The sequence below is a fragment of the Melanerpes formicivorus genome, unplaced genomic scaffold, assembly GCF_026170545.1.
Source record: "Melanerpes formicivorus ecotype bairdi unplaced genomic scaffold, bMelFor1.0.p_v2 SCAF_39, whole genome shotgun sequence".
NCBI lineage: Eukaryota > Metazoa > Chordata > Aves > Piciformes > Picidae > Melanerpes > Melanerpes formicivorus.
In genome coordinates, this window is record NW_027142391.1 from 2338472 (window position 1) to 2349580 (window position 11109).

Below are 11109 nucleotides of genomic sequence, written 5' to 3' on the forward strand. Positions count from 1 at the left end.
GGACTGAAGCTTGAGGAGGGCAGATTTAGACTGGCGATTAGGAAGAAACTCCTTACATGGAGATCAGTGAAACACAGGAACAGGCTGCCCAGGGAGGTTGTGGAGGTGCTCAAGTCCAGGTTGGATGAGGCCTTGGCCAACCTGGTCTAGTAGATGTCCCTGTCCAGGACAGGTGGGCTGGAACTAGATGGTCTCTAAGGTCCCTTTCAACCCAATCCATTCTGTGATCTGTGACCAACACAGTCTGTGGTGTGAGCTTCAAGCCCACATGCCCAAGCTGCCCCAGCAAGGTAGGCAGGCACAGCTCTCTGACCCCTGAACCTCATTCACTCCTCTTGCCTTCATCTCTTCACCAGGGGCTGTCAGAGAAGGTAAGTTCAGACCTTACTGGAAGTGAATCAAGCGCTGGAAATAGAACCACGGTGGGGGTGAGGCAGCCTGCTGATTCAGAGAGGCTGCAGGAGCTATCTAAATTAGGAGGCACATTCTCTGCTTTTGCCTGCCTGGGATGAGTAATCCTCGAAGTTATGACTTGGAGGGCACTGTAGCAACTCAGCCCTAAACGTAAAGCTCCCTCCTAGGAGAAATGCTTTAGCAACCATATGTCGCAGGCTGCCCTCAGCATCTCTGCTCTAGGGATTGTCTGCCCTGGCTGAATCCAAGACTAAAATTAGCACAGTGCTGCAAAAATGGTTAGCTGTGGGTGGTGAGTGCTTCCTTAGCTGGCCTGCAGCAAGCTGCCCCTCTTTCGAGACTCGTTGATTGTTTCTTTTAAGAGGAGATGAAAGGGGAGACGGCAAACCCAGGGGAGGAGGATCAGAAAAGCAGGAAACCTGCGGTGCTGTGTCTGTCTGAAGGCCCCTAAGGCAATAAGGGATGTTACTAATTCTGATGTGCTGCCTGGGGGGGTTTCACTCAAAGCAAAGAGCAGTGCTTTGCCTCAGTGGCAAACTGTTGAAGCAGTAAGTGAGAAGTCCAGGCTGAGTTTTATTGCAGGCTGGGGCGCAGCAAAAGGTTTGAGGAAACAGCTGGATTGCCAAGAGAGCAAACAAGCACACAAAGTATTCACATGAAGCCAGTGCTGGCAGAAGGACCAAGCCAGAGCACGTGGTTTTGCTTGTCTCTTGCATGAATGATTGGGGTTTGCTTAGACACACAGTGCAAGGGAGCAGGCTCAGGTACAGTTACCCTGTGCTGGTGTCACAAAGGTTTGGTTGGGTTGCTCTTTATTTTATCTGGGATCCCAGCGAGATGTAGCTTAGACTTCTTCCAGGGTTCATGTGATGTCCAAGTGGTTTGGCCTCATCTTTAGCCAGATGATGAGAATGGACAGCAGACTCTGTGCCCTTCCAAACAAAGGCATGGCTGAGGAACACATATGCCTATTGATTAGGCAAATGAAATCCCTGTTTAATGAAGCCTATCTCTCTGCAATCCACTTACTTGGAAACCTGCTTAGGATGATTAGGTTCATTTATTTCCATGGCATCTTCTAGGGGAGGTTAAAATGTGACAATCTAATGGGAGTTTAATGAGATGTTTTCTTTCTCTGAGACATCTGAAAATAGCTGGAGGAGAACATGCCCTAAACCCTTCTGTACTGCAGGTGTGGGCTGGCTGCACATCCCCAGGCCAAATGTTTTCCTTTCCTGTACCAAATGTCAGCCCCCTCTGTTGGATCTCCCAGCAGAAGAACTCAAAGGGGCACTGCAAACCACAAGCAGTATCAGAAGCTGGGGGCAGATCTCTTCCCTGGTCACTGAAAAGGTGACAGCTCTCAAGCACAGTCTGCTCTCAAAAGTAGTTACACGAAGATTAAGGGGGCACAGCTTACTTGGTGTGGCTCCAAACATCCCCTGACCACCCCCACATGGCTCAGGAAGAGTTGTCAGAGCTTCAGTTCTGCATCCTGGCTGGAACTTCCAGAGGTAAGTTTGCCTTGGCCACCAAGAAGTGCCTTCAGCAGCACACCACCTCCTGTTCTGGGGTAACCAAGGGGTTTCTGAGGAGAGCAGCATTTACTGCAACCTCAGCCTCTTTTTTCTCTGCTGATCCTTTTCCCACTGATTGCTATTGATACCTCTTGGCATCAAAAGAGCTTTGTAGCAACTAACAAGCACCCTCACTCTTAACACTACATTTGCTTAAGAGCTAGATGTGGAAAGAACTTCAAACACTTGACATTTAAATTGTGTTTGAAGATTTGTTGTTGTTGTTGTTTGATCAGAAACCATAGCCTTTAAAAAGGGCAATTCCATTAAAAAAGGGCCAAATCAATAACCAGAGCAGGGCCAGGAGGATGAGCAGAGGGCTGGAGCACCTCTCCTATGAGGACAGACTGAAGGAGTTGGGGCTGTTCAGTCTGGAGAAGAGAAGGCTCCGAGGTGACCTCATTGTGGCCTTCCAGTATCTGAAGGGGGCTACAGGAAGGCTGGGGAGGGACTGCTCAGGATCTCAGGGAGTGATAGGACTAGGGAGAATGGAATGAAGCTGGAGGTGGGGAGATTCAGGCTGGAGGTGAGGAAGAAGTTCTTCACTGTGAGAGTGGTAAAGCCCTGGAATGGGTTGTCCAGGGAGGTGTTTAAGACCAGGCTGGCTGAGGCTCTGGCCAGGCTGATCTAGTGTGGGGTGTCCCTGCCCATGGCAGGGGGGTTGGAACTAGATGATCCTTGTGGCTCCTTCCAACCCTGACTGATACTATGATTCTATTTTTGGTCATTTTGATGTTCCCTGCCTCAGAAACCCCAAACTATCCAAACAATTTCCACGTTGCTGCTAAACTACACTTTGTCTATATTTAAGCAACACCTGCAGTGAAGTCCAAACCTTGTAACTTTGGTTTGGGTTGGAGGGGTTTGGTTGGTTTTGTTTTGGGGTTGTTTGGGGGTTTTGTTTGTTGTTTCTTTCTTTTTCTTTTGCTTTGGTCTTGTTGGAGTTTCTTTGTTTAGGCAATGAAACAGAAAGAGGCTTCAGAGCTTTATTTTTGTCCTAAGTTATCCATAAGCCAATAAAGACCTCTAAAGAAAACCCAGCTGGTGAGTGACCTGCAGGTTTTGTGTTCCCAAACAGGTAAGGCAGTGAAGAAAAACTACACCAATGTGTTCCAGGCACATTTCTAGAGGGTTTAACCATCAAACATCCTCATTGTTTTACTTTACACATTAAATCTACACCGTGCTTAGGTTCTGCTGTTAAAAAGCCTAAACCAGGCTCTATGTAAAACTTGATCAAAACACAAAGCAACCAACCCACAAATCACAGTGGGGGTTTTCTTTTTGTGTGTGGAATGAAACCAGCAACTCAGACAAGACTTAAAGCAGCTTTTACCAAGGGCACTGTTCAAAGCCTCTCCAAACATCACTCTGAGCAAGTGTTTTTCAATGTTTTTTACTCGGGGATCTTTTGTTTCCCCGTTTAAACGAATCTATGCCACAGTGTAAAGCTTTTCAAGGTCATTCAGAAAGCACCGTGGTGAGGCTTGGGAGGATGGAGCACTGCTGTCTCCTTCAGCCCTCTCCTGTGCTGCAAAATCCCCAGCTGGCTCTGGATCGGGTGGATGGATGGTGAGCTGGTCCTGCTGCAGAGAGGGAGGGAAATGGCATGTCTAGAAGACGGGAGGAGTATCTTTTTCCTTTGGTTTCACGGACTAGTGTGCACTGAAGACTTACAGCTTTACCCCAGCTACCAGCAGACCTCCTGGGGGGACTCAGGTCTTTCTCCCTATATTGCATCCTTGATGCATTCCTCTTAATTTCCGATCCCAAGGGGTTAAAGCAGCCCAGGTCTGCAGATAAACCCATTTAAATAAATCAATAAAGCAATACATCCCTCTAACACCCACTTTGCACAAGTGTCACTTCCACACGCCTGCCCCGGACCAAATCTCTGCTAGTTGTGAGCCCCCGGTGGCAGAGACACCCCCCGGTGCCCGAGCCCGCTTCACCTCGTCCCTTGGGACGCAGCTCCACGGGACCTGCGCAGCGCATCCCGGAGCGATGCCAGATGCAGAGCCCAGTGAGGGCGAGACGGAGGGGATGAGCCGCCTCCAGCCAGCCCTTGTCGGGGGGGCGCAGCCCTCGGGGCACCCAAAAACGGCCCACCGGGGGCTGCGGACTCCCCGCCGGTGGGGGTCCAACCCGGAGCCTCTCGGGGGCGGATCCGGGGCTTTCCCCCGCCGCCGGTCCGGAGCCGGCTGCGTGTCCTGTGCGCGCTGCCCAGCGCGGCGAGTGCCCCGCAGCCCAGCGAGAGTTAACGGCGGAGCCGCCTCTCCATTGGCGGCCGGCGGAGCGGCTGCGGTGGCCGCGTTTATAACCGGCGCCGCTCCGCCGGTACCGCGGCTCGGCTCCATGCCGCGGCGGCCGGTATGCCCAGCCTGCTGCCGCCCTTCCTCGCCCTGCTCTGCTTCGGGGCGCCGGCGCCCGCCCTGAGGGCTGCGGGACCAACGCCTCCCGCTTCCCCGCGGCGGGCCGAGGCCCGGACCGAAGCGGCGGCGGCGGCGGCGGCGGAGGAGGAGCCGTGGTGCCCTTACAAGGTGTTGGCCGAAGGCTCGGCGGGCGGGCGGCTTTGCTTCCGCACTCCAGCCCGCGGCTTCCAGTGCTCGGCCCGGGCCTGCCGCGCCCACCGCTCCCCGGGCGGCGCCTTGGTGGCCAACGTGCTGCGCAACGGCAGCGTCCTGCTGCAGTGGGGGCCGCCGCGCCCCGCCGCCGGCCTCCGCGGCTTCGCCCTCAACTGCTCCTGGGACGGGACCTACACGCGTTTCCCCTGCGACAGCGTGGAGCTGGGCGCTGCCTGCCGCGACTACCTGCTGCCCGAGGCGCACGGCAGCGTCCGCTACCGCCTCTGCCTGCAGCCCCGCGTCGCGCCGCCGCGCCCCGCGCCCCCCGCGCACTGCGTGGAGTTCCGCGTGGAGCCGGCAGCCATGCGGGACATCGTGGTCGCCATGACGGCTGTGGGGGGCACAATCTGCGTCATGCTCGTCTTCATCTGTCTCCTGGTGGCCTACATCACCGAGAACCTCATGAGCCCGGCCGCTGCTGCCCCGCGCCGCGCCTAACCCGGGGGAGCGGGAGCGAAGCGGGAGCGGAGCGGGGCCGAGCCGACAGCCCCGGGCGCGGAGGACGCTCCAGGGGCTACCTCCGGGGTGCGGAGGCTCTCCCGGCTCTCTGGCCAGAGCGCTTCTTTGCGGCGAGCCCGGTGCCGCGGTCCCGGCGCTTCCAGGGGAGGTGGGGAGAGGCTCAGCCAAACTCTGCTGGCAGCGGTTGTGCCCAGGGTGTTGTTTGAAACGTTGGGTGGCTTGGGTTCGCCTTGCCCAAACTTCCAGGACTTGGGGGGGTTTCCTCAGTATTTGCAGCTCTTCTTCCTCCTAGGGCAGCTTTTCCTGAGCCCTGCGTGGTCACTGAACTCTCGGGATCTCAGTGGATGGAAAGTACATAATGGCAAAGGTCCACAAGTGCCAGAAAAATGTCAGTTCTTTAAAAGCAAGCAGAAGGTCTCTCTTGAGAAGACTCTCCAGAACATCCTTGTTTTAAGCCTATGCCTAGAAATCCCTTTGGTCGTAGAAGTCTGCTTGGATTTAATTCTTTATTTATCTATTTATTTTCCCGAGGGAGAATGTTGTTTAAAACCTGCAGGAGGACAGACTGGTGGTACCACAACCCTCATAGCTAAGAGTGATTTTTTGGTACAAACCCCACCTGAACCTTGTGGCTTAGGTGGGTTTTGTATCATGCTTTATGATGTTCACAAAATTTGGGGGGACCTAGCCTGGCCACTGGCTGGACAAACAAGGGGGTTTTCTGGTCAGCTCGAGTGACCCATCAGCATCTTTACACCGACCAAACCTGCTGCTTTTCTCCCTTCAGATGTTGGTAGCTTCCACACAGAGCGATTTCTTTCAAGTGGCAGATTGAGTCTGAAAACTCCATTTAGTTGTGCAAGTATGAACCCATTAGAATTAATGGTTAAGTAGAGTGTAACTGAGCACCACCACTTCCCTCTGAACCCCCCCACCCCTCTTAGGAGTGCTGTGTGCAGCTGCACTAAGGTAAAGGAACAAAACCAACCTCTTGAAACACAGGAGTCACTCACGTTGTAGCCGAGCGTTCGGAGCACAGGGACACTCCCCTTGTTAACTGCTCACTCAATGCTGTAGTCTGTAGGGATTAGCCATACTTTAGTATTAATTCTATTGTGCCTTAGTGCTGAGAATTTGTCCCATTTCTATTGGTAGCTCTGTTCCTGTAGTCTCCGTAGACAAATGTATCTCCCTGAGTGTGTTTTTGTCTCTCCAAGTGGTTTGTTGGTTTGTTTGGGTTTTAAACCAGAGAAGAAAAAAAGCCCAAACAAACCAAGCCCAGACAAACTTAGACTGGTCATTACTTGAACTTTAATATGTACACAAACTAGAGTCAGTTACCATCCGAGAGGTGTTTACTGAGCTAGTTTTTACTTAAGTGTTGTGTGTAGTTGAGTGCTGTAACAGAAAATGACTTTGTATCACTTGACACTGAGCACCTGAAGCAAAAGGCAGGGGAATGGCTCTTCTGTGGAGGGGTACTGCTATTCACATGCCACCTGTTCATCGTAACGTGAGCTGCTTGTGTAAATGTTTATCACTGTGGAAGTGGTTTGTGAAGTGTCAGCTTGCTAGTAGAGGGTATAGGAAGTTTATGGAACGCTGAAGGAAATGCAGTGTCGGTACTCTTCATAACCCCTTTGGTCATCTGCTGAGAAAGTGAAGGTCTGTCGTTCACCAGGCAGAAATACCTTTCATGTGTTTGCTGCTCGTGCTTTGTTTCCTTTCTCATGTGCAGCTGACTCCGAATTTGAAGTGTTCTCTTTTATTAACTCTCCTCTGTACTTGATTTGAGCAGCCTGACAAGACGTAGATTGGCAGGAAGAGGAAGATGATGTCATTCATTGACACTGCAGGACAATGCCATAGATTTTCCTTTTTTATCCCTAAGGAGACTGACTGCTGGGGGAAAAGGAAGGCGATCAGCGTTTTTAAGACCATTCAGACAAACTGCAGGCAGTGGTTCAGGGGATCTGAAGCAGTCAGTTTGGGTCAGAGGTCTCTTAAAGGTTTCAGGTCAGGCTTTTCTGTCACCGTTTCTGCGCAGGGCTGTCGGAGTGGCGCTGATTCCTGTACATCTCTGTCAGCTTCTGTCAACCACTGTTAACTGTTCTGTTCTTCATCCTGTCATGAATTGCCAGATGTGAAACTCAAATGTATCAAAGATGAGCCTTGTACCACCTCGGCATTGACCTTAATAAATGAAGAGAACGATGGAAAGCAGTGAAAGCGTCACGAAGGGCTCAGGATCTTGTTTGACTCAAAGCAAGCAGATCTGTCCTGGTGTCAGTGGTATTCCACTGTGACAGTGTTAATGTGGAAAGGAAAGGTTTCTCCTCTGAATTCTGGCATTACCTAGATCCTAATGTAGGGGGCCTGGCACTTGGGGACATGGTTTAGTGGCCATGGTGGTCTTAGGTTGCTGGTTGGACTCGATGACCTTTGAGAGCTTTTCCAACCAAAGCAATTCTGGATTCTGTGAATGCTTGATCTTTGTTTACTAGAGGTTTACACTGTGGGAAATGCAGGTTAGAAGGGAGCTCTGGAGGTCATCTAGTTCAGCTTTGAGTTCCAAGCAGGGTCAGCTGTGAACTGACACCAGGTTACTCAGGGCTATATGCAGGCCTTGAAAACTTTGGGGGATAGAGATTCCACAAGCTGGGCAAGCTGCTCTGCTGCCTGAACTCCTGGTAGTGTCCATAAGTGCAGGGGAAAAAAAAAGGCTTGGGCTACAGAGATCACCTGGTCCTGTCTGAAACAGTCCTATGAGGCAGGAGGTCACAGCACCTGGTACAAGGAGCTCAGGATCTACATCTCCAACAGCATGGGGAAAAGAGGCACACTGCTCGGGCTGATGGTTTCAGTCTTCCAGATCTGGGAAGCCAAAAGTGAATTTCTGGATGAAAACTCCCTGAGCCAAACCATTTGTTGTGGTATCCAGGTGTCTTTGGCTTTGAATAGGAAGTCCTCCTTATTTCACCTTTGAGTGAGCTGCTCTTTGCTCCTGAATCATTGCTTGTGATTCAAGCTGCTTCATTTTGTGTGCAGCCAGCATTGCTCACTGCTGATGTAAGTCTGAGGGAACTGAGGAGCAGGTTTAATTTACAGCTTTGGATGTGGCTCTCTTCACCTCAGCAGGTACAGGCAAGGGTACAGTTACCTGCTAGGCCAGCACCTGGGAGATGCTGGAGGGACATTATTTGTAGTCATCTCACATCTCCATGCCTCTGTCTCTGTGAATTGCATCACAACAGCTCGCTGGGCAGAGGACAGACAAGATGAGAACATGTAGGGCAAGAATCTACATCCTGATGGGGGGGATTTGTGATTCTCTAAAGGATGATTCCTTCTTTTTCCTTCCTTTTTTTCTTTATCCTTTTTTTTTGGGGTTACTTTTCCCCCTTTCCATGCATTATGAATGGGATGTGGGAAACAATGGTCTCCCAGGGGTTTGTTTTTGGGTTTTTTTTTGCATTAATTTTTAGTGGATTAAATTTTAATGGCCTGCAACTTTGCACCTGGAAAAGAAAAGCAGAATATTCCCCACTTTGTGCTGTGTGACTTCAGCAAAACAGCTGCTGACACACTGATGGCTGTGGGGGTTTGTTTTTACCTTTCAATATGGCTATTGGAATGTCCTCTGCCACAAGCACAGACATTTGGTTTTGGCAATCCTGGGGAGAATGACTTGGGTGTTGATTTGAGTCCCACAGTGAGGCTGCACAGGTAAAGAAGGCTTTATCCAGCATTTGCACCAATGCCCAAAACAGAGAGGGTGCCTTCTAGAGCTAGGATCAATCCTGGCCTGGCCAGGCAGCAGTGGAGAAGTGGCAGGAAGCTGATTTCTAACTGCCAAGAAGCTGGATGTCCTCCACCTAGTGCTTTGGGAACAAGTGGAAATAACTTCTAATGCAGCTACACTTTCTCCTTAGTGCTATACAAGTAGCTGGGTATTCAAAACCCAGATGGTGCTACTCTGAGGTGGTGTCTGGCCCTGCTTTATCTGCTGATTTCCATTCCAAACATCAAGCTATACCCATTGCTGGAGCAGTTAAACTGCAGAGTGCTACATTCATTACCAAGCTGCCTTTTTTGTTTCCCCTGGCCCTGTGCTAGATGTGATGGAAACACACTGGAACATTGATGTAAGCAGTCTGACCCCAACTTTGAATCTTCTAGAGGAATCAGCCTCTGCCTCAGGCAAAGAATCTCTCTTAATTCCATTATGATTGGTTTTACTTCTTGGTGCTACATAAAAGGAAGGGCTGCTTAGGCTTTATTTGGAGGTGCAAAGGAAAGCTGATAGTTTGCTTCCATGGAGACCTGGAGTTGGAGTCTTACAAGACTGCAAAGTGCTGCTCTGTTTCCCCAGTGTGTTGCAAAAGAAAGGCCTGGAAGAGTGGGCTGGAAAGGGGGGGGAAAAAAAGTGACAGCTAACAGTTAACTGTGTCACATTCCTGCTGAAGGCTTAGGAACTACAGCAGGGATGCTTGGACTTGGCTTTTTCTTGCAGTTTTAGACTAAGCACCCTGACTGGTGTTGCACCATCACAGATCTGGGCACTGCCTCTCCTGGGCTTCACACATTGTCTCATCTCACCAGGGGAGGAAAAAAAATTGCCCAAGCCTCTTGTTTTGTTTTCACCTGAAAGATTGTTTCATTTTCTGATGAAGAAATTAATTGTCAGGATGCACTGAATGTATGAGGGAGATGCTCTGCAGGGGATAGAGGGGAAAGGCTTTCTGTGGAAGGTGCTGGAGGGAAAAGTTGTTTCTTTGACATCCTGGTCTTGTCTCCTGTGTTTCTCCCTGCTCCCACCATGCAGAAGGGAGCAAGATGAGGAAGGCCTTGGAGAACCTGCAAGCAATGAGCAGGAAGGACCTTCAGGCTCTTTAGGAGGCCAATGACACAAATTCCTTAAGAGGGAGGAGAAGGTCCCGGGACAGTGGCACATCTGCAGAGCGGCAGGGCCTGGGATGCAGAGCTGCAGGGCCTGGGATGCAGAGCTGCAGGGCCTGGGATGCAGAGCTGCAGGGCCTGGGATGCAGAGCTGCAGGGCCTGGGATGCAGAGCTGCAGGGCCTGGGATGCAGAGCTGCAGGGCCTGGGATGCAGAGCTGCAGGGCCTGGGATGCAGAGCTGCAGGGCCTGGGATGCAGAGCTGCAGGGCCTGGGATGCAGAGCTGCAGGGCCTGGGATGCAGAGCTGCAGGGCCTGGGATGCAGAGCTGCAGGGCCTGGGATGCAGACCTGCAGTCCCTGGGATGCAGACCTGCAGTCCCTGGGATGCAGACCTGCAGTCCCTGGGATGCAGACCTGCAGTCCCTGGGATGCAGACCTGCAGTCCCTGGGATGCAGACCTGCAGTCCCTGGGATGCAGACCTGCAGTCCCTGCTGCTCCTGAGCCTTTCTGTGGTCTGGAGTAGCTTGGCTGAAGGCTGGCTGCAGCTTTCTCCCTGTCTTTTGCTGGGAACATGGGAAGCATTCTTTTCTTAGATTGGTGCTGCAGGGTGACCTTTTGTCTCTTTGGGGAAGACATTCTTATCTTTAATGTCTTTTCTGTCTCCTACCTCCTCCTCTAGATTTTATTTGTGCCTTTCAGACATGAGAAATGACAGAACACTTCTTTTTTTTTAAACCAAGAATAAAATTTGTTTCCTGATCCTTGCTCTTTCTTTTCTTTGGTTTTTAAGATACTATCCTCCTTTTTGTCTCCTTTGTGTTCCTTTTTTTTGGTGTGATTTGATCTCCCATTAATCTTTGCCTTATTTTCCACATTTCCTTTTGTTCTGTAGTGTAGCTGCAAGTTTACCTTTTAGATTGTTGATATATTTTGTAGCCCTAATTATATGGAAGGAAAATTCCTCAGCTATATCCAGCTGGTCATTCTGTCCCATGTTATCCTCTCCTTCCTTTAATCACTTTATTCCTGCTGCCTCTGAATTTTCAGGTAATGAGTGTTGTCATTTTTGTTTTTGGAGGTGCTTTGCTCATCCATTCCTTGCTCCTTGTTTCTCTGGAGGCTCTTTATAAGAGC

General features: G+C 50.8%; 1 protein-coding gene across 1 annotated transcript; it reads left to right on the forward strand.

Moving 5' to 3' along the window:
- The first annotated feature begins 4306 nt into the window (after positions 1-4306).
- FNDC10 (fibronectin type III domain containing 10) lies at positions 4307-7302 on the forward strand. The gene has a single exon (XM_068158248.1). It carries the CDS (start codon positions 4364-4366, stop codon positions 5051-5053), a length of 690 nt encoding a protein of 229 aa, XP_068014349.1. The 5' UTR covers positions 4307-4363; the 3' UTR covers positions 5054-7302.
- The last annotated feature ends 3807 nt before the right edge of the window (positions 7303-11109 follow it).

Excerpts from the sequence above, each read along its gene's own strand:
- FNDC10 (XM_068158248.1), top strand. The coding sequence starts at position 4,364 with ATGCCCAGCCTGCTGCCGCCCTTCCTCGCCCTGCTCTGCTTCGGGGCG.